General features: G+C 30.4%; 3 protein-coding genes and 1 long non-coding RNA gene across 7 annotated transcripts; 2 read left to right on the top strand and 2 right to left on the bottom strand.

Annotated features, from left to right (window-relative positions):
* The first annotated feature begins 451 nt into the window (after nucleotides 1–451).
* On the top strand, nucleotides 452–7,194 carry LOC123200576 (receptor-like protein 1). Of its 3 annotated transcripts, XM_044615820.1 has the most exons (7): nucleotides 452–1,398; nucleotides 1,528–1,665; nucleotides 1,737–1,813; nucleotides 2,075–2,230; nucleotides 2,335–2,481; nucleotides 3,413–3,559; nucleotides 4,955–7,194. In XM_044615820.1, exon 7 carries the CDS (start codon nucleotides 5,628–5,630, stop codon nucleotides 7,101–7,103), a length of 1,476 nt encoding a protein of 491 aa, XP_044471755.1. In that variant the 5' UTR covers nucleotides 452–1,398; nucleotides 1,528–1,665; nucleotides 1,737–1,813; nucleotides 2,075–2,230; nucleotides 2,335–2,481; nucleotides 3,413–3,559; nucleotides 4,955–5,627; the 3' UTR covers nucleotides 7,104–7,194. The 3 variants fall into 3 exon arrangements, with proteins under 3 accessions (XP_044471755.1, XP_044471756.1, XP_044471758.1); XM_044615821.1 differs by lacking the exon at nucleotides 1,737–1,813; XM_044615823.1 differs by lacking the exon at nucleotides 1,737–1,813 and having other exon boundaries at nucleotides 4,955–6,582.
* An 806-nt stretch (nucleotides 7,195–8,000) lies between these two features.
* LOC123200588 lies at nucleotides 8,001–11,157 on the top strand. 2 transcript variants are annotated; one of them, XR_006498640.1, is made up of 5 exons: nucleotides 8,001–8,265; nucleotides 9,262–9,434; nucleotides 9,573–9,834; nucleotides 9,918–9,976; nucleotides 10,078–11,157. It is a non-coding gene; the product is annotated as an uncharacterized LOC123200588 (long non-coding RNA). The 2 variants fall into 2 exon arrangements; XR_006498639.1 differs by having other exon boundaries at nucleotides 9,918–9,992.
* An 8,343-nt stretch (nucleotides 11,158–19,500) lies between these two features.
* On the bottom strand, nucleotides 19,501–20,155 carry LOC123200579 (G-type lectin S-receptor-like serine/threonine-protein kinase At1g11410). The gene is made up of 2 exons (XM_044615826.1): nucleotides 20,011–20,155; nucleotides 19,501–19,910 (listed from the first exon to the last, which is right to left on the bottom strand). The coding sequence occupies exons 1-2, from the start codon at nucleotides 20,116–20,118 to the stop codon at nucleotides 19,623–19,625; spliced, it is 396 nt and encodes a 131-aa protein (XP_044471761.1). The 5' UTR covers nucleotides 20,119–20,155; the 3' UTR covers nucleotides 19,501–19,622.
* A 598-nt stretch (nucleotides 20,156–20,753) lies between these two features.
* On the bottom strand, nucleotides 20,754–23,126 carry LOC123200286 (class V chitinase-like). The gene is made up of 5 exons (XM_044615425.1): nucleotides 21,878–23,126; nucleotides 21,653–21,808; nucleotides 21,361–21,542; nucleotides 21,081–21,291; nucleotides 20,754–20,995 (listed from the first exon to the last, which is right to left on the bottom strand). The coding sequence occupies exons 1-5, from the start codon at nucleotides 22,914–22,916 to the stop codon at nucleotides 20,754–20,756; spliced, it is 1,830 nt and encodes a 609-aa protein (XP_044471360.1). The 5' UTR covers nucleotides 22,917–23,126.
* Between the last annotated feature and the right edge of the window lie 549 nt (nucleotides 23,127–23,675).

Below are 23,675 nucleotides of genomic sequence, written 5' to 3'. Positions count from 1 at the left end.
AATACCCAAGAGATGTTTCTGTAAAAATTAAAAAAAAAAAATTAAACTTAAATAACAATAACATGTATAGTTATCAACCAATTACATCAACTTGAAAAAAAAGATTACGTTCACAACACTCTAGAAAAAAGTTGCAGAGTTGCCTAAGTCAACAAATTTTGGAAAATAAAGTTACGTTCACAACACTCTAAAAAAAAGTTGCAGAGTTGCCTAAGTCAATAGATTTTGGAAAATAAGGTTACGTTCACAACACTCTAGAAAAAAGTTGCAGAGTTATCTACGTCAACAGATTTTGGAAAATAAGATTACGTTCATAACACTCTAGAAAAAAGTTGCAGAGTTACCTAAGTCAAGAGATTTTGGAAAATAAGGTTACGTCTATAATACTCTAGAAAAATAAAAAGTTGCTAGACAGTTGCCTTAGTTAACAAATATGGATAGGTGGATAGAGTGATCTCATTGCATTATAAATAGAGTGAAGACAATGTGTTGTGAGTCACAAGAGCTAGCATTCTATAGTTTATTATTCTGATAAGAAATGGGTTGTAAGTGGCTTTTGATGTTGTTGCTAGTAATAAAGTTGGTTTGTTTGGGCGAGGGGTGTTGGGATGAAGAGAGAACCGCTCTTCTACAACTTAAGTCTTTTTTCAATTATGTCAATTCTTACAATTGGGAGGAGAATTCAAACTGCTGTGAATGGGAAAGGGTTGTGTGTGATGACATCACTGGAAGAGTCATTTATCTCTATCTTCGTGCAAAAATTGAATCAAAATTGGAAGAGAGTCGATACCTAAATGCATCATTGTTTTCTCCACTCCAACAACTACAGAGGTTGGACTTAAGTTATAATAATATAAGCGGTTGTATTGAGAATGAAGGTCAATTGTCCTTCTCCTTTGAATTTTATTATTTCTATATTTAGCATCATGTTTATTTGTCTATAATTTTTTTTGCATCCACCTAGTATCATGTGATTTTAATAAAATGAATTCTCTTATTACAAAATAAATCCTCATAAATTTCTCCTTTGCAATTAAATTGCTCAAAAACTCATATTTTTACTTGCCAACAACATTTATTATTTGTATGCAATGATTTAAAATATTGAGAAAGGTCCTAAAAAATATTAATGTTGGAATTTGATTTTTACTTATTGATTCATATTTTCTATATTTTGTGATAAATTATATGATTATATACATGAAACAATTTATTGGCTTGAAAATGTTTGAGTAGTTGCAGGTTTCGAGAGGCTATCAAAGTTAAGAAACTTGGAGGAGCTAATATTAAATTACAACCAATTCAATAATAGCATTTTATCATCTTTAACTGATCTCTCCTCATTAAAATATTTGGATCTAAGTCGGAATAATTTGAATGGGATTATCAATATTCAAGGTAACTAATAAGCTTCTCATTCCCATAATTTCAACTTTTTTTTTTTTTGTAAATTTATGATATAATTAGGCCTTTAAAAATAAATATATGAAATAATTTAATCTTGTGAAATTGTTTGATTATTTCCAGGTTTGAGTAACTTGGAGATACTAGATTTAAGTGGCAACAATTTCAATCATAGCATCTTATCATCTTTGGGTGGTCTTTCTTCATTGCAATCTTTGGTTCTAATGGATGTTGGATTGAAGGGAAGTGTTGATGTTGAAGGTAACTATGATATAATTTGTCATGTCTTCTTATTATCAATTTTTAGTTAATTATATTTCAATTATCACTAGGATTATATTCCTTGAAAAACTTAGAGGAGCTGAACATGGGAGAGAGAATAACATTAACCAATTTGTCAACTCCAAAGGTAAAACCATTAAACACAATTCTTGAAGTTAATATTAATTCATTTTATGAAATAAAAAAATGTGTTTAATAAATCTTTAAACTCCCACTAGTAAAAAAAAATATAATTTTATTTTTTTGTAATTTGTAATATATGCAAATGAGTTTTAATCTTATTTATTAAGTGAATTAAACGTCACTAAACAATAAATCATTTTTAAAGTTTAAGTCCTGATATTAAATTGAAATTTAATAATTATGAATTTAATATTTTAACTTGCAGATCATAAAGACTTGAAGAAGTTGAATGTCCTCTATCTAAATGAAATTGAAACCATCGATGCAAGTGTTTTTTTACAATCAACATTGAATTCATTCCCATCTTTGAAGACACTTGACCTTACAGAAAATAATTTCAATAGAACAGTAATTGTTCGAGGTAAGAAATAAGTTTAAAGTTATAATGCTAATACGAAATAGTTGTCCATTTTTCAATTACTAATTACCTAACATCATTTTAAATATGTTTCACTATTTTAACAGACTTGCACAATTTAACCAATTTAGAAGAATTGAAGTTGGGTAAATCTAAGCTCCATATAAGCTTTCTACAAAATGTCGCCACCATTTCTTCATTGAAACATTTGTCAATGATCGATTGTGAATTCAATGGCTTCTCACATGATCAAGGTAAATTCAAGATTAGTTTATTTACATATAAATTCATATATCACACAAATTCAAGTTAGATAAATGTGGTTTCAAACTTAATCCAAGATATTAATTTTTTTTTTTCAATTTGTGGATCGGATACCTTTTATTGTTGTTATTGATTAATGCGTTATCAATAAAACTCTGACATTATAGAAAATTTTATATTCCGGTTAGATATGAAAGTTAAATTGTTTCCAAAAATGAGATTAAATATAATTTGTATACATATAGAAATATTATTTTTCTTTTTATGATAATACTGCAGATATTTCCAAAAATGAGATTAAATAATTATATTTTAACCAGTCAGGCTTTTAGTTAACCTTAAATGTTGGCCACGGCAAAAATGGGTTGCATTGAAATCATTTTACTATTTAAGTCCACGTAACAAAATGTTTGTTATAATGAAACTATGTAAATATACTTTTACGTATATAATTAAATACATAGATGATATATTATTATATGATTGAATAATTATGAATTAAAAATAAAATAATATCTAATTATATAATAACACATTACTGTATACTAAAAGTATGTATACATAATATTGCTTAAATATTTATTATAATAAAATTATGTATATATACTTTTGAGTGTATGTGTATATATATATATGATATGTCATCATGTAAATTAGTAATTTCAAATTTTAAAAAAAGTAAAATCTAATTATATGATAATATACTATTTATATTTCTAATTATATACTAAAAAATGTGTGAAAATAAGATTGCTCATGTTTAGAATTATTATTGTGTATATATATAAGTAGACTGTGTAGCTAAGCTTAATACATATTTACATGTTGAAAATTTAAAATGATTTTTGGAATGCATAGGTTTTATTAAATTTCTATATTTCAAACAATAAAATTCACAAACATTTATGTCAATATTTGCAGGTCCAATCGTTTTCAAAAATTTGGAAAGTTTGATCATGGATTATGTTACTCTCGACAACAGTTTTTCTAAAATCTTTACACCGATAACTTCACTTAAGCAATTATCATTGTCTGGTTGTAGACTTAATGACACATTATATGATCAAGGTTAGTAATTTGCTCATATTCTCTACTCCCCCATTTGATATTTGATTTTAACTAGACGCTCAAGTCAAACCTTCTATATATATAAATATATTAAAAACATATAAAATATTTTTTAAGTTGGAGATTGCTTTTCTACTTTTGATTATTTGAGATGTTGAAAAGTTTGAGCTACTATTTTCCTTTCTATTAACGTAAATTATATTGTATTTCAATAATTAGTATGTATAGTTTACCCAAAGCCATCAATTCTATTTATGTTATAAAGATAAAATTTAAATTAAAGAAAAATTCATCTAATTTTAATTCTACTCAATAACAAATAAGTATGTGAAATTAATATTTTAAAATAAATTGCTACAACGGATGAGATGTTTCTAAATATAATATGTGATCATCACAAGACAAAAGTAAATGAAATTTAATATTTAGTCGGTCAAATAAATACTTTTGCATTAAATAAAGGCCTAAAAAAAAAACTTTTTTCCCACCCAAGATTTAGTTTATGGCTCAATAACAACTAATTTTGAAATATCTATATACCCACCTATCATCCCATTCTGTTAATTTAATTTCAAATTACCAATGTACCCTTTATTAATATAATAACAAAAATACCTCTCTCTCATTTCTCAAACAAAAAAATAAAATTAACTCAACCTAACCATCTCTCAAACCTTTTATACTATATTAATTCTATTTCTTTCTCTCAAATCTCACCTCTACCGCCGCCGCCCACTTTGCTTCTCTCACTCTCTTTTCCTCCCAAACCCTCTCAACGTTCTGTTTTTAATATTTCTTTCTTCAAAGACATCTTTTCCTACTCTTCGTTTCACTCCAATGGCTGTGTCACTTGAAGTCTCATGCTTGTCTAGAACATTTTATTCAGTGCCCACTTTTACCAAATCTATGACCATCACTCCAGTGTCAAAATAACAAGGTCTTCTTCCATAAAAAATAGTAAAAAAAAAAAAAGAATATAATAATAATAAAAAAATTTATAATATATATTAGAATTCCATATTACCCTTATATTTGATAGAATATATTCACATTGGCATTCAATGAATAGGTATTTGAGTTTTCCAATTAATGGATGACATTTGCCAATACTCTAAACCTTAGGCGGGAGTAAGTTTTTTGGCCATCAATTAAAAGAAAATATTATCTACATGCTTCTTGTATTAACTTAAAAATCACTTCTATTCATAAATTATACTTAAATGAAAAGGTGACAAAAAAGACAATAAACCATGTTTACTATAATAATAAAATATTTAAACAATTTATGTTAAGTATTAAAAGATCACTTGTATTACTGAAAGTTAGATTTACTAATATTTTCTATAAAATTTTAAATTATATATCATCATAATAAAATGACATGTTTTATTTCAGGTGTGTGTGAGATGGTTCATTTGCAAAAGTTGTATATTGACTCCAATAATTTATGGGGTACCTTACCTTCATGTCTTGCAAATTTGACTTCACTTCAGCAATTATATATCTCTTCGAATCAAATTATGGGAAACATCTCTTTGTCTCCCCTTAAGGATCTTACATCGCTCAAAGTTCTTCACATTTCAAACAATCTCTTTCAAATACCAATTTCACTCAATTCATTTTTTAATCTTTCAAACCTCAAAGATTTCGAGAGTGAAAATAACCAATTATATGTGGAGACGATGTCAGATTCCTTGATCCCAAAGTTTCAATTAAATTTCATAACATTGTCTGGTTATGGAAATGTTGGTGCTTATCCCAAATTTCTTTATCATCAACATGATTTGCAAAATGTTTACCTCTCTCACATAAACTTAGGTGGAAATTTTCCTTATTGGTTATTGTATAGCAATACCCAATTGCAAACACTTCATCTAGTTAATAATTCTCTTTCAGGAACTTTTCAAATGTCATTTGAGGCCAATTTGAATTTAACAACATTAGATGTCTCCTTCAATTTCTTTCATGGTCAAATTCTAAAAGATATTGGTGCAAAATTACCAAACCTAATGTCTTTAAACATGTCTAGAAATGGTTTCAATGGTAGTCTTCCATCTTCTTTGGTGATATGAAGTCATTGAGAATTTTAGACTTATCCAACAATAACTTGTCCGGTAGAGTACCTGAACATTTAACCATGGGTTGTTTCTCACTACAAATACTTAAGTTATCAAATAACAATTTACAAGGTCAAATCTTTTCAAATAATTTGAACATGACTGAATTGTTATGGTTACAATTGGGTGGAAATCATTTTAGTGGAAAGATCTCAGAAAGCTTCTTAAACTGCTCCTTGTTGGAAGTATTATATCTTAATGATAACCATCTCTCCGGCAAAGTCCCAAGATGGTTTGGAAATCTATCATATTTGGGGGATATAATGATGTCTAATAACCAACTTGAAGGTCCACTTCCGAAGGAACTTTGCCAATTAAAATATCTTGAAATTTTGGACCTTTCTGAGAATAATATCTCTGGAAATTTACCATCTTGTTTTGACTCTTCAAGTATCAAACAACTTCACTTGTCAAGAAATAGATTTCAAGGACATCTAAAAGATTTTTACATTAATAGTTCCTCATTGGTGGTCTTAGATCTTAGTTATAACCATTTAAAAGGGAACATTCCACATTGGATCGGGAAACTCCATTCTTTAGGTTACTTGATCTTAAGTAACAACAACCTTGAGGGTGAATTACCTACTCAATTGTGCAATTTGGGAGAGCTACGCTTGATAGATTTTTCAAAAAACAATCTTCATGGTAAAATTCCTTCTTGCTTATATTTTACTGCTCTTCGTGAAGGGAATGGAAATGATGAAACTTTAACTTCTAGCTTTGAGGATGAAAGTTATTTTATTTATTCTGATTGGCTTCCAAGAGGAAGTGAAGAATCTATAAAAATCATTACCAAAAATATATCATGCTCTTATAAAGGAAGAATCCTCCAATTTATGTCTGGAATTGATCTTTCATGCAATAAATTGTCTTATGAGATTCCTAATACAATAGGAAATCTTACAAGGATTCGTACCCTTAATTTTTCCAATAATAATTTGACAGGATCAATCCCAATGACATTCTCAAATCTTAAACAAATTGAGAGTTTGGATCTTTCCCATAACAATTTAAGTGGAGAAATTCCTTCTGAACTAGTAGAAATATATACTTTGTCTGTATTTAGCGTAGCGTACAATAATTTATCAGACAAAACACCTAACAGGATTAGACAATTTGCAACCTTTGAAGAGAGTAGCTATGAAGGAAATAAATTTCTTTGTGGATTGCCATTGAATAGAAGTTGCAGCATGTTGGAATCACCATCATTGCCACCAAAAGCTTCATCGGGTAATGAAGAAAATTATAGTAATTTTGTTGATATGGACGTTTTCTATATAAGTTTTGTGGTGACCTATATAACTATGTTTTTAGCAATTGTTATAATTTTGTATGTGAATCCATATTGGCGACGATCTTGGTTTTATCTTGTGGAGATTTGGTTGTTCTCTTGTTACTACTTTGTTATTGACCATCTCACATTGTAATATTATATGTAAATTTTGTTTTCCTGTTGAAAACAATTTTTTTTTCTATGTGTTATTGGAAAGATAACACATATTTTAAAGACGTATAGCTTGGAGGAAAATAAGCTACTAATTAAGCCAAGATTGTTTTCCTTTTAAATGCTCAAGTGTCCTAATAATTTTGGATTTAGAGATGAATAAAAAGATAGAATAGAAAATGAGAAAGTGGTAACTATTGAATTCACATTCATTCGAAGTAACCTCCAAAACTACTTGCTTATATCCTAACTTCATCTTTATACATTTCAAAAATTTCAATCAAATTTTAGTATAAGTTTCAATAACTTCTATGGTTTTAATCATTATGTGATTTCAGATAATTAGAAATTCATCAAAAACCCATTTATAAGCTGCCATTAACACTTAATAAAATCCCCTTAATTCATTTTCTGACATACATATATATATATATATATATATATATATATATATATATATATATATATATATATATATATATAGCTAACATAAACATTTCTTGATTTGTTATGAATATTAATTAAACTATTTGATGAACAAATCTTAATAAAAGTTTTTCAAATTTTGGATGGATTTTATCCAAATTATTTCAAGTCAGATTGAACTAATTAAATTCAAATCAAAGTTTGAATTTGTTTTCACAAACAAAATGATTTAAAACAATTTCAAATATTTGAATTTGAAAAAAATTATTTTTTAATAAAGTTTTTAAATTAAACCCGACTGCATTTTTTAATTATAAATATATTATTTATATATGTATATATATATATATATATATATATATATATATATATATATATATATATATATATATATATATATATATATATATATATATATATAGTTTTTTAAAAGGTATATGTTTTTTATTGTTACACAATCACTGCACTAAAAGCAATTGTCTCTATTTCTCGTTCTATCCCTCTCGACATCACAGCTACAACCCACAGCCGACCTCGCACTTTCCGCCCTCCGTTTCCCGTTCCATATTTACCGTCGTTGTCTCCTGCCAGAAAAGAATTATAGATTCGTCATTGTCATTCTGGTTTCAATCATTATCTCAGGCGTCAATCAACTTGTCATCCAACAGTTTTTTAGTTGTGTCGTCATCTGAATCGCTTCATTGTCACTCAATTCGCCGGTAAGTCGTTCTTTTTCTTCTTCTTTGCGATTTGTTTTTTATGTGCAGTTTTTTTTTTTTTTTTGTTTACTTGGAACTACATCTCTCTCTTTCTTTTTTCATTTTAGTTATTTCCTGCAACTTCAGCTTTAAGTTAGGTTGTCATTCATTTAGTTGATGAGAAACTGGACAGTGTCTTCATTTGCTTATCATTCATTTGTTTTTGTCTGTAATTGGAAGAAATGAAAGTGCTTTTGGTAATAAAGGTTTAGTGCATTATGATGCTCACAAATTGTTTGATAAAATTCCTACATAGGAATATTAAAATTTTTAAAACAAAGTCTAAGTGCATTATGATGATGATGCTCATTGTGAGTTACTGGTTTGTTGGAACAAAGTCTTACACACTTAGGAATAAATGGACGTCTGATATTTGTAATCTGTCATAGTTGTCATAAAGGGAAAACTTTTATGCTTGGATGATGTATGTGTTTTTGTATAATAATAAACTCAATTAACTTGCAACCTATATAATATGAATTTCATCCTCCTCGCATTGTGTCTCCCACATTCTTCTTAGTCTCCTTTTTTTTTCTCTGACTTCTGATTTGTTTCACCCTAGCATTGCCTTTTCTATCTCGTGACTCAGCAGACGAATTAAAGTGCTCTGTTGGACTTAGGTGATAGTTATATTTGTTTTGCATGGTTGCATTCTTCTTTTTATATATTTCTTACTAATAAAATCTCATTTTGAAATTGTATCATTTCTATAGGATACAATTTGGCTTGCGCAATTACTGTGTATATATCCCACTTGCAAGTTAAAAAAAGTATCTAAGCATTCTAGCTATATGCTTTCTACTCTGAGCCGGGATACAATTTCCTTTAGTGTGTAGACCAAGAAAGTTTTCATGAATAATGTTAGAATTTATGGTATGGTGACTGTTATCAAACTTGTGATAACATTTCTCGATAGTTGATTAGAACATTATGTTAGATGTTTTTCCATATATGCAGGAGCAGTGAAGATTTGCAACATTTGATTATTAGAAACAATGGGGCTTTCGGATTTATTTTCCATTGCTTCTTTTCCAGTTATAAAGACGCTACTTTTCACTGTGGTTGGCTCTCTTCTTGCTCTGGATCACATAAACGTTTTGGGGGAAATGGCAAGGAAGGAATGGAATGGTGTAAGCCATTTTGTTAGATTTCAGTTCTACAGTTCAATGTTCCTCATTGCTTAGTGCCTATGGAAAGGATCTCTCAATAATCAAATGGGCTAACGGTTGTATTTCCTTTTATTATTATTATTATTATTTTATCTTCAGGTAGTGTTTTTTGTGTTCAATCCAACACTAGTGGGAAGCAACCTGGCATGTTGGTGGTGATGAACTGTTGATTGGCAAGCTATCATTGATTCTCAACGTTTGGATGTGGTTTCTTCAGAGAGGCCTGGACCCATTGATAATGCTGATTTAGTAGAAAATATTAATGGTCCTGAAGGTGATGCTCTAGAGCTTCTAGAAATTTGGTGGAAGGGCAGGACTATGTTTTAGTTCCTCAACAAGTTTGGGAAAAGCTTTTTCACTGGTATTTCATTTTCTTCCTATAACCTTTGTGGTTTGATTCTTTTCATATCTCCAAGGCTTTAGTTTGAGTTTGTTTGTGCTCAGGGTGAATGAATTTTTTAATTGCTTCCATGGGGGAAATGGCAAGGAAGGAATTGAATGGTGTAAGCTTTTTCATTGGTATTACATTTTCTTCCTATAATCTTTTTTTTTCCTCTGTTGAGTACATCTGCATACACTTGGCTTATATAATTTATGTGTGCAGGAACATGACTATTTAAAACTACTAACTTGCCCACTAGTTCTCAAATACGACAAAACATTCTCTTGTTCAGTGCTCCAAATTATGATGGATGAATCCCGGTAAAAATACTTTCAATTTCTCCCTTTTGTTTTTCCAGTTTAATCTTAGCAAATGTGTGTACTGAAATTAGTTAATTGATATTTGATCCCACACATTTGCATCTAAGAGAAAATTAAAAAAGTTCTACCACCACAAGTTATGTATGTGTGTGCTGAAATAATCTTTATTTCAAGATTGATTTGATTTTCATGTCAGCATGTTTATCGTTTGTAATGTTGCATGCACATCTCTTTTTATTGTGTTTGCTACTGCTATGTTCATTGTTTGCTTGACTACTGCAAGGATATGAGTTCTGGTGTTTCTTTATTTACTATCTAAGGCTAATGTTCTGTTAGAAAGTGGTGAAGCAATTTTGGTGAGCACATGATATGTTTCATGTGCCATTTAGGCAGGTTTGTTCATACTGCATTATGATCACTTGGGCTGGTGAAATCCTAGAGTTTTGCTATCACATAGTTGTACATGCATAGAAATAAAGATATTGATTTTTTTATGTATAGGAGTTATATTTAATAAGATTGGAAAAGATTTCTTTCATGGATTGATTGCTACTGAAATCAATCTCTGACATGCTTCTTGTGAGTCGCATCACTGTATTTTAATGAGTCGCGTCACTATATAAAGAGGGCTCATGATTTGTTTCGCTTCTTATTCTAAACATTTTTTAACATCTTGTAAGGTAGAATATGATACTTCTTGGCAGAGGTAAGAATACACATCCTTCCGTCTACAGTTACATTTTTTGGAGGCTGAAAATTGTCTAAGTTTGCTGATATGATCTTATAATCTCCTAGAAGTGAAATTTTCACAGATAATGGGATTTCATATCACAAAATGTTTGAAGGGTTATGCAAATGTTCATTCTATCCTCTTCCTTCACAATTTGTATGTACTTGAAGATAAAAGTGAATTATGAAACACTTGATTGTACATAATACATAGATTCTTAAGTCACTTATAACAACTTTTTAGTTTTTATTATCAGGAGAGATTACCATAAGAGGAAATTTATAGTTTTTTTTCTTTTTTTTTTATAATTGTGGATCATACGAAGACTTTTAGATAATTATAATTAAAACATAATCAATGTCAATGATCACATTTTGATAATCAGAATTTTATTATCAATATTATTATAACGATGAAGATATTCATTATTAATATTATGTTTAGTAACCGGTAAATATTGTTATAATGATAAGGGTATTCATCGTTTATATTATATTTGGTGATCAACAAATATTGCAATGACGATGAGGATATTGATCGTTGATATTATGTAGAGTAACCAATAAATATTGTTATAATAATAGGGATATTTATCGTTGATATTATATATAATGACAGGTAATTATTATTATAACGTTAGAGATATTCATTACTGAAATTACTATTTTTAAGGATGGGGCTTACCTCTCTTGTTATTTATATAAACAATGAGATTTTTCTTTCGTTGTTAGTACTTTTAGTGGCGAAGGCTATAATAACAGACAATGACAATATTTTTCCGTCATTAAAACTTTTTAACAACAAAAAATTGATTTTTAATGACTAATTTTCCTTTTTGGGTAGCCTTTTTCTTTATAGTGTTAGCCAACTTTAAAATGTTGTGTTTTAGTCAGTTCCTTGAGGTTAAACTGTTATTTTTTTGAATTGATAAGGGACACATTGAGATATTCAAAAATACCATCAAAACTTTTTTCAAACTTTTAGACCCCTTAGAAAATTACATTAACACCCCTAATATTATAAAAATTATTGTTCATTTTCTAAACTTTTGAAAAGATAAAACAGAAAAATAAGTAGGAAAAAAGAGAAAATAAAAAATATAAGAGAAAATATAATGATCAATGCAAAATGATCTTTTCCTCTTTTTATTTAATGAAATTCATTAATAGAAGTTAATGATAATAAGGAATTTGACTTTTTGAAACTTAAAAAATGAAATTTATCATTTTAATAAACCTTAGATGGGAGATATATATCTATATGTTTGAAATATGATTTATTCTGTTGATAATATTATTAATCCTATTAGTGATGTTATTCATCATGTTGGCGATCTCCAACAACATCTTATGTTAACTCAAGCTAATTATTATGGATTTGTGCAAAGGTTGAGTTAACTCATGTTAGTTCTACTTAGTTTGAATCTAACCCTAATTAGTAAAGGTGGATTTGATTTGAGCCAAATCGAGTTTGAGGCTGGTCAAACTCAAATTAAAGTCATGATACCCAATTCGAGCTCTTTCAAGTTGGTGTACACTATAATTGGAGGGTTATCGACAAAGTGAATAATGTAACCAAATGGACAAATGAGTCGATCTCGAGCCTAACTAAGCAAGAGCACCCACTTGTGATCATCTCATTCAAATTGAGCTATGGATTCAATCCAAGCCAATTTGATGAGATCTACCCCACCCCTATCAATTAAAGAAAATATCTATATTACCAAGAGTTTTTAGAGAAAATTAAACTTAATTGAACTATTCTTGCCAGTCAGAGTTCCTAAAATCTCCAAATTACAGCACCTTGCTACAGTGCTGCAAATCCTTCAATCATCTGCCTACAAATTCTGAAATAGTTGTGCCATTGAGTCTTGCCATGTTTTCTCCATCTTCATCATCTTGTTTCGAGAAAGCTGGCTTCTTCGGAATCATTATATCTGAGGTTTCATTTTTAAGCATGGAAGAAACTTCCAACCTATCATTTGGATTCGCTTGGACAAATAGCAGAACTATTTGCTAGCACTTCATTAATTTACACGAGGAATTTGTATCATCTAGTGATGGATCCATAAACTTCATGCCTTTGTTATCTTTCTAGAGCCCATATGCCTGAAATTATCAAATACACATTATCTGTCTAGTTGATCAAATTCCAAATTTCGCACAAATTAGAAACCTTATTAATAATACTGGCTGACACAAAACTTATATATTCTAGCAGGCTTAAGGAAATCCTTTTTCCACTTGTATTTGTAGAAGTAGAACCCTAAAGCTATACGCATCAAATTTCGTAGAGTATATGCCTCTTTCAACATATTCAAGAGGACTTAGGTTGAAGTTTCTGCCACGTTTGTGAATCCCTGTAAAATTACTTTTAAAAAAATATATATTCAGGAGGAATATAGTCATTGCATTGGACAATACAAGCTTGAGTACATGAGATACCATAAATGTTTTTATGAAACCCAAAGGAAAAAAAATGACAAAATGTGCACTAAGCATAGGAATGCAAGTGTTTTTGTGGAAACATCAATATGAGGAAAAAAAACCACGAATAGACAAAAGAGAAAATTTCCCTCCAAGTGAAGAAAAGATTATTTTGTTCTCTATGTGTAAAATCTTTTGTTGTACAATCTCTTTGTTTACCTATACTTTAATATAACTCTCATATACAAACCTTACTTGATAAATATTTAACACATGTTCTCGCTGACCACATATTTACAAGTGATATGTAAATGCACTATAGCAAGTCTCACCCATTACGTTCAACAATACCAAGAAGTGGGCAAAGTCTTAACTGATGCATTCTCCCAACCCACACCCCATATAAGATCAGTAGTGGGTTATAAGATTAATTAGGTCTATCAACCTAAACCCTTTATTACCATCATAGATATTCTTGAAAATTCATCTTTCGAATTGCACACTTGCAGAATTCACCACTATGCAACATATATGCCAAAAGAGGAAATACTACATTTCAACAATTCTTTTAGTGTTTGCTTCAAGTTCATCTTTTGCAAAAATTCTAACCATACCTAAATCTAATATTTTTGGCTTCATATGTTCATCTAACAGGACATTATTAGCTTTCAAGACTTGGTGAATTATAGTTAATCTTGAGTATTCTTGAAGATAAAACTTCTTGAATAATTTGAATTCGCTTAATCTTAACTGGAAGATGTATAACTTGGAGGAAAATAAGCTTTGAAGCCAAGAATTATTTTATATTAGTCTGCACTGAAAGCTTTTCTAGTGATCAAGGTGGAGATTTTTGACTGATACTCGTAAAAGCTGGAAATGATACTAATTGGCTATAGTCACAGTTTTTATCCTTATATAATTATACTCATCACCATATATATTGCTGTATGATTTGATGAATTATCGATTGTTTATCTCCAATGTGAGGTTCACACATTGTCCCTGTAGTTCCTTTTATTTATTTAGTTATTCGTATTATTAAGAAGCATATTTTTAGCTCTTTGATAGTTGGTAAAAATAGGGGTAAATTCAAGTCAAACTTGAACAAGAGACAACTTAAGCTTACCTCAAGTCCAGGACAACGAGCTCGAGCTCGAGCTCAAACTCAAGCTTGAGTTAATTCAAATGGTCAACAATGATGCCTGAGAGAGAGAAGAAGAAGAAGGGCCTCCTTTGAGCTTAAGTCAATTGAATTTTGGAACCCTTGAATTCGTTTGAGTCAAACATGCATTCCAACCTAGTGTGTCTCGGCTCAAATTCACCTCAAGTGAAAAAAGGTTATATTGAGTAACTTAAAGTAATGGGGCTTCTTGTAAAATTCTTCCAAACACACAAGTCTATGTTGTCCTTTGAGTCAATAGTTCATGGAATTGGAATGCCCAACTTAGGTAAGTTCTCAAGCAGCTGTATTGACTTTGAAAATTAAACTGACATGTCAAATACGTTCGCTATTGGTTTTGCAATAAAACTAATTTTAAGTTTTTCTGGAAATAAATAAGATGATGTAAATAATTTATCTTTTTGTGGTCTCCTTATGAGCAAACATCCAGAAAAGACTGTGTGTAAAACTCCTGTCACTCAATTTAACAATATAATATTCTTGATTTTTTTGTAAGATTAATGTGATACCTGAAGTTGCTTTTCGAAGGATTAACTAACAAAAAATTCTAGAATTATGAATGAAGAAGAATTACAGAGTGAAGATGAAGAGAGAATTAGAATTATCAGTTTTGCGCCAGAACTGACTCCTCACTTTATTCTCTAGTTTTTTTTAATAAAACTATATGTGTCTATTTTGAATATATAAATAGGTACACATTTATATATGTTATTATATAATTAAGTGAAGTTAAATTAAAAATAAAGTAACGTTCAATCATGTAATGACACACATAAATATGTATCTATTTATATACTTAAAAAAATACATATAGTATTACTCTTATTAAAAAACATAAAACCCGTGTTTTATAATGAGGCAACACCGTATTAGAACAAGGAGCAAAATAAATTGTTGCAACTTATGAGATATATCTAAATATAATATATGTTCAACACAAGGCAAAAGTTAATTAAATTTATTATTTAGTAAGTCAAATAAATACTTTTGCAATAAATAAATAAATAATAATTATCTACAGATTTCAAGTATTAGCTTAAAGATCACTTATATTAATATATTACACTTAAATGGAAATGTGATAAAAAGATAATAAGCCATGTCTACCGTAATAATGAAATATTTAAATAATTTATGATAAGTTTTAAGTGTTCACTTGTATTTATTAATTGATGAAATTAAAATAATAAACAGTAAAAAAAGATGTTAAAATTACTGAAAATTAGATTTACTAACATTTTTTCCATAAGTTTTTAAATTATATATCATCATAATTAAACAACATGTTTAATTTCAAACGCTTGTGAGATGGTCCATTTGCAAGAGTTGCATATTGACTACAATAATTTACGGGTTACCATACTTTCATGTTTGGCAAATTTGACATCACTTTAATAACTAAATATTTCCTTGAATCAAATTACGAGAAACATCTTTTCGTCTCCCCTAAAGGATCTAAGATCTATCGAAGTTCTTTACATTTCAAACAATCTATTCCAAATCTCAATTTCACTCAATTCATTTTTTAATCTTTCAAACCTTAAAGATTTCGAAAGAGAAAATAACCAATTATATATGGAAACCATGTCATATTCCTTAATCTCAAAGTTTCAATTAAATTCTATAACATTGTCTGTCTATGGAAATGTTAGTACTTATCATGAATTTTTTTTATTATCAATATGACTTGTAAGAAGTTTACCTCTCTCACATTAACTTATTGGAAATTTTCCTTACTGGTTCTTGTATAACAACACCCAATCGCAAACACTTCATCTAGTTAAAAATTCTCTTTTAGAAACTTTTCAAGTGTAATTTGAGGCTAATTTGAATATAGCAACATTAGATGTCTCCTTCAATTTCTTTCATGGTCAAATTCCAAAAGATATTTGTGCAAATCTACCACACCTAATGTTTTTAAACACGTCTAGAAATGGTTCCAATGGTAGTATTCCGTCTTCTTTGGTGATATGAAGTCATTGAGATTTTTGGACTTATCCAATAGTAACTTGTCTAGTAGAGTACCTAAACACTTAACCATGGGTTGTTTCTCACTACAAATACTTAAGCTATCAAATAACAATTTGCAAGGTCAAATCTTTTTCCAATAATTTGAACATGACTGGATTATTATGGTTAAAATCGAATGGAAATCATTTTAGAAGAAAGATCTCAGAAAACTTGTTAATGCTTCTTATTAGAAGTATTATATCTCAATGATAACCATTTCTCAAGTGAGATCCCAAGATGGTTCGAAAATCTATCAAATTTAGTTGATATAGTGATGTCTAATAATCAATTTGAAAGTCTACTTCTAAGGGAATTTTGTCAATATAGTTCTTTCAGTATTTTTGACCTTTCAAAGAATAATATCTCCGGAAGTTTACCATCCTGTTTTGGCCCTTTAGGCATCAAACAACTTCACTTGTCAAGAAATAGAGTACAAGGATGAAGGATGTTTTCTATATTAATAGTTCCTCTTTGATGATGTTAGATCTTTGCTATAACCACTTGGAAGGGAACATTCCAAGTTGGATCAAGAAACTCGCTATTTAGGTTACTTGATCTTAAGTAACAACAATATTGAAGGTAAATTACCTACTCAATTGTGCAATTTGGGAGAGCTACGCTTGATAGATCTTTCCAAAATAAATATTCATGGAAAAATTCCTTCTTGCTTATATTTTACTAGCCTCCATGAAGGAAGTGAAGAATTTATTAAAATCATTACAAAATATATATTATGCTCTTATAAAGGAAGAATCCTCAAATCTATGTCTGAAATTGATCTTTCATGCAATAAATTGTCCCATGAGATTCATAATACAATAGAAAATCTTACAAGGTTTCATACTCTTAATCTTTCTACTAATAACTTGACAGAATCAATTCCAATAACATTTTCAAATCTCAAACAAACTGAGAACCTAGATCTTTCTCATAACAATTTGAGTGGAGAAATTCCTCCTAAACTAGTAGAGATATACACTATGTTTGTATTCAACGTGGCATGCAATAATTTATCAAGCAAAACACTTGAAGGACTAAACAATTTGCAACCTTTAAAGAGAGTAGCTATGAAGGAAATAAATTTCTTTGCAGATTGGCATTGAATAGACGTTGCAACACATCAGAATCACCATCATTGGCACCAAAAGCTTCATCAAGTAATGAAGAAAATGATAGTAATTTTGTTGACATGGACATCTTCTATATAAATTTTGTGGTGACCTATATAATTGTGTTTTTAGCAATTGCTACAATTTTGTATGTGAATCTATATTGACAACGATCTTAGTTTTATCTTGTGGAGATGTGGATATTCTTTTACTACTACTTTGTTATTGACTATCTCGCAAAACTGTCATTAATTTGTATTGTAATATTTATATGCAAACTTTGTTCTCCTGTTGAAAATGTTTTTTCTATCTGTTATTGGAAGGAGAAATAGTTACTTTGAAATCTATGAAGCTGAAGGATGAAGGCAAGTGAAAGAGTTGTTGTTAAGCTCTGTTAAAATCCTATTAGTTGCAATCTTCAATGCATATTTCAAAGAATAGTCACTTTATATGAGAGGATTAAATTAACAAATTAAATGCAAATGTGAGAGGAATAATTTTGGATTCAGAGAAGATTTAAAAAGATAGAATAGTAAAGTGGAAAGTGGTAACTTTTGAATTCACATTCATTCAAAGTAAGCTCCAAACCACTTGCTACTTCATCTTTATTCATTTCAAATTTTTCAATCAAATTTTAGTATAAGTTTCAATAACTTCTATGGTTTTAATCATAACATGATTTCACATAATTAGTAGAAGTTATGGTTTTAATCATAACTTCTATGTTTCTATTAAAACTTAATAGAAACATCAAATTATTAATATATTTTATTAACCTAAAATTTTATCATTAGATTTTTAAAAATATCAAAACTTTAAAATATTATGTTTTGATCAGTTCTTTGGGGTATAACTGTCAATTTTTTAAAATTAATGAGGGGTATATTGAAAAATTCAAAAATTCAAAAATACCTTTAAACTTGTTTTAAATTTCCCAAACCCCCCAAAAAATTGCATTAACACCCCTAATATTATAAAAAATTATAGTTTATCTTCCAAACTTATGAAAAAGATGAAATAGAAAAAGTTGGAAAAAGAGAAAAAGAAAATGAGAGAAAATAGAATGATATATGCAAAATGACCTTTCTACGTTTTATTTAATGAAATTCATTAATAAAAATGAATGATAAATAGGAATATGATTTTTTAAAAACTTTGGATTGTAAATAGCCTATATATATATATATATGAGGTATTAGAAAAAGCAATAAATTGCAAGGTCATACTTTCTCTAGTAACTTAAGAACACTTTAAGAGAAAGTTAAGAGTCCTCTAAGTCAATAGTCAATATAACTTGAATTGCAAAAATTCCTCAAAGAGTTGGCTATAGCTTGACTTGGAAAATTAGGTTATGTTCACAACACTTAAAAGAAAAAAAGTTGATATTCTCATGGAAAATTAGGTTGTGTTCACAACATTTTTTAAGAAAAAGTTGATAGTCTTTTTGAGTGGATAGTCAATGTAATTAAAATCCCCAAATTACGTGAGCTCTGAATCTCAAGTAGCCATATCAACTCCCCGTTAGTGATATTATTCATCATGTTGGGGGCCTCAACAACCAAGATCAAGCCAACTCATGTTAGTTCGACTTGGCTTGAATCCAATCCTAACTAGAGAGATAAATTCAATATAAACCAAATCAAGTATGAGGTTGACTCAAACTTAAATCGAAGTTATAATACCCAACTCAAGCTCGTTCAAGCAAGTGCACAATATAATTGGAGGGTTGCCAACAAAGTGAACAATGTCACCGGATAGACAAATGAGCCGATCTCGAGCCTAGCCACCAAGCTAGAGCTCCAACTCGTGATCATTTCATTCAAACCAAGCAATAAATTCAATCCAAGCCAATTTTGATGGGATCCAACCTTATCTATTAGAGGGAATAAAGAGTTTTTAGACAAAATTAAGCTTAATTGAAGTGTTCCTGCTAACCAGAGTTCCTAAATCTCCAAATTACAACACCTCGCTGCAGCGCTACAAATCCTTCAATCATCTACCTACAACTTCTGAAATAGTCGTGCCATTGAATGTTGCTATGGTTTCTCCATTTTCATCATCTTGTTTCGAGAAAGCCGGCTTCTTTAGACTCATTATATCTAAGGTTTCATTTTTAAGCATGGAGTAAACTTCCAACATGGATGGTCTATCATTTGGATTTTCCTGAACACATAGCAAAGCTATTTGCAAGCACTTTATTAACTTACATGAGAAATTTGTATCATCTAGTGATAGATCCATAAACTCCATGCCTTTGTTATCTTTCCAGAGCCCATATGCCTGAAATTATCAAATACACATTTATCTTTCTAGTTGATCAAATTCCAAATTTTGCACAAACTAGAAGCCTTGTTAACAGTAATGGTTGTCGAAAACTTACATAATCTAGCAGGCTTAAGCTTTCTTCATGGCCATATAGAATTGAAACCCTTTTTCCACTTATTATTTGTAGAAGTAGAACCCCAAAGCTGTGCACATCGGATTTCATAGAGTATATGCCTCTTTTAACATATTCAGGAGGAACAAAGCCATTGCGTTGGACATTACAAGCTTTAGTACTTGAGATACTATATATATTTTTATGAAACCCAAGGTAAAAAAACAACAAAATGTGCAATACTAAGCATAGGAATGCAAGTATTTTCGTGAAAATCTCAATACAAGGAAAAAAACCACAAACAGACAACAGAGAAAATTTTACTACAAATGAAGAAGAGATTATTTTGTTCTCTATATCTAAGATCTTAATCTTAGCTCACTCTCTTTTGTTGTACAGTCTCTATTTACATATACTTTAATATAATCATTATATACAAACCCTAGTGATAGATACTTGACATGTGTACTCATTAGTTGCATGTCCACAAGGCATACTTACAGTGTAGCAGGTCTTACGTGCTATGTTTGACTATACTAAGAAGTGGGCAAAGTCTTAACTGATGCGTTTACCTAACCCACACCTCATATAAGATAAATGGTAGGTTACAAGATCAAGTCTACAGCCTAAACCCCCTACTACCACCACAAATCTTCTTGAAAATTCATCTTTCGAATTCTACAATTTTGGAATTCACTAAAATCTCTACTATACAACATATATGCCAAAAGAGGAAATTTATGTACTTACTTTGTTCCAACAACTCTTCCAGTGTTTGCTTCAAGGTCATTTTTTGCAAAAATTCTAGCCATACCAAAATCTGATATTTTTGGTTTCATATATTCATCTAACAAAACATTACTAGCTTTTAAGTCTCGATGAATGATAGTTAATCTTGAGTATTCTTGAAGATATAATAATCCTTGAACAATCCCCTCAATAATAAGAACACGCTTTCTCCAATCCAAAGTATACCTTCTAATAGGATCTACATCAAATTCAATTGTTTGTCAACAACCAAGAAGAAAAAAGAAAATATATGCACAAAAATCAGAGCTAAGACTTCACAGTACCAAAAAGAAAGTAGTCCAAGCTCTTATTCGGCATGTACTCGTAGATCAACATATGTTCTTCTCTGTCAGTACAAAATCCCAGAAGTCTCAGAAGATTTACATGTTGGAGTTTTGCTGTAAGCACAACCTCATTCCTGAACTGCTCATATCCTTGAGTGGATGTTTTCGAAAGTTTCTTTACTGCAACTTCCTGTCCAATGGGTAATAAACCCTGGCAAAAAAAAAAAAAAAAATTATGTTCCACAATAAGCTAGAAAAGCCAAATTGCAATAGAATGTACCTTGTAAACAGGACCATATCCCCCTTCTCCAAGCCTATTTTCAATTGAAAATCCGTCTGTAGCTGCCTCAATGTCATGAAAATTATAAGTTATCAGATTTGGAGCACTGCAGTGAAATTCCCGAGCTGCAGATGGGTCATTTCTTCTGTACTTTGATCCTTTACTAGCTGAGTCCACTGTCCCTATAAAACAAACATGGCTCCAAAAATTACATGAGTATTCATCACTCTATGGACAAAATAACTGTTGATTTATATGAACCACTAGCAATAATCAGTATATTAATTGTTACCTTTTAATTTGAGACTTCTCCTGCAGCAGTAAAATATCACAAATACTCCCAATAGAAGAGCAAAGGTAGCTGTTGCAGACAGAAGGATTACTAACAAAGGCCTCTTATTATCCTTCTGAACGTTTGAGGAAGATGAATTATTTATACGCACTTCGGCTGGAAAAATAATTAATATGTAAGTATCTGAATTCAAGAAGTCAATTGTCCAATTTAATCATAACTTACCAGCAGTTTCGGAAAGAACCCAATTAACATCATCTGAGACTCCCCAAATATGGTAGTCAAGCAGCTTCTTCTCGTTTGCATAAGAAACTTTAACTTTAATTGCCTCAACGTCATCAAAACCAATCCAAATTGTTCCTTTTGTCCAGTAATTCACCACATAAGTTGAGTTGTACTTAACATGAACATCACGACCATATTGCTCAATATAATTCTTGATTTCCCTATATGTTACTGCTCCATTTGACATATTAATGGCAGGTCCCTTTGCTGCTGCACCAATACCATTCTCCATAGGGTCCTCTAGCGTCCATGCATAGCCAAATAGAGGCAAACTCAAAACCATTTTATTAGCTGACAATCCTCCATTAATCCATTCTCTTAGACAGAAATCCGTGCTAACAAAACTAGTTGGGTTATACAGAGCTGCATGAGCACCTGTAAAGTTATCAAACAGAGGTTGAATATAAACCTGAGCCGCAACATGGACCCAATTCAAGTGTTGTTGTATGCTCTCTATAGGGTAACGTGCCCCGGAAGGCAGCGTTGGTGTATATTTAACTCTTGCTGTCAAGAGGAGTCGGGACTGGTTAGAGACTGCCGCCTCTAAAACAATTGCAGCTCTCCACTCTTGAAAGAGAACTCCTATATTGAACACCTCAGAACTTGAGAATGGATAATGCCAATCAAAGTCCAGGCCTTGAAAGCCGTAAAGTCTGGCTAATTTTGTCGATGAATCGATGAAGGATTTTCGGTACAAAAAGTCACTTACCATTAAAGAGGTTGCTGATTTATTTGCATAGTTGCCCCCAATAGATAGTAGTGTAGTGAGTGATGGGTTCTTTTGCTTCACAGTATGTGTGAAGGTGGAGAAAATTTCTGCATCAGTCGGTGATACTAAGAGCTGGTAGGAGGTGAAATCCACGTCAGAATAGCCACAGATTAGGTGAGTGAAGAGAGAAGAATTAATCGCGGAAATGGGAAACTCATTGTCGGTTGAATGCAAGTAATAACCAGCCCTGATCCAATTAGTTTGCGCCATTGAAGAGCAGAAGAAAATACAGAAAACAATAGCGATAATCTTGGACTACATTTGAAGGTGCTTAAATTGCGCAACTTGTCATCTGTCAGGGTCTTCAGCATTACGTTTATATGCATATCCAGTGGGGAAGAAAGCTGTGCCAAATTTCTGGAGGACACTATTTTGGACGATATGAAAGCAATTGCAAGGCGTATGGGGCAAGCAAAGAACAGAAATGTTGAAGATGTTTAATTGATAGTTGACTGGTTCAGAAAATTCCGGTTAAAATCATTGTTTCATAAATTTGTTGAGTAAAAAGATATATTTGGATTATGATATGGAAATCAATTATAGTTCTTCCAAATACATTGAATATAGTTTCACTTACTGAATGCATAAGTTCCATTGTTATTAGTATTTCAATCAATTCACAAATCTAATAGAATTAGATTTTGGGTGGGAAAATGTGATTTACGGATTCATCAATTCAAAAAGTGCTTTTAAGACAAACCTTCGATAGAGTTAGATTCAAACTGAACTGATTGGGTCATGACTTGGTGTTCATCTCAAACTCGAATCCAACAAGTTATTAGAAAGTCATAGATAAATTTATCTTCTCCAAACGATTGTTCTTCTTCTTTATCTCTGGCAATCTTTCTTCTTTTCCAACACTTTCTTATAATTTATTGAACGACCTCATTGTTAGCTCGAGTGCAAACCAGACCTTTTGTATTCAAACCAAGCTTAAACTGACCTTTGTTTAGGATCAGCCTGACTCGA

The sequence above is a fragment of the Mangifera indica genome, chromosome 17 (genome assembly GCF_011075055.1).
Source record: "Mangifera indica cultivar Alphonso chromosome 17, CATAS_Mindica_2.1, whole genome shotgun sequence".
NCBI classification, from domain to species: Eukaryota; Viridiplantae; Streptophyta; class Magnoliopsida; order Sapindales; family Anacardiaceae; genus Mangifera; species Mangifera indica.
Note: the sequence above shows the minus strand (reverse complement) of the source record. Positions and strands in the feature narration are given on the sequence as shown.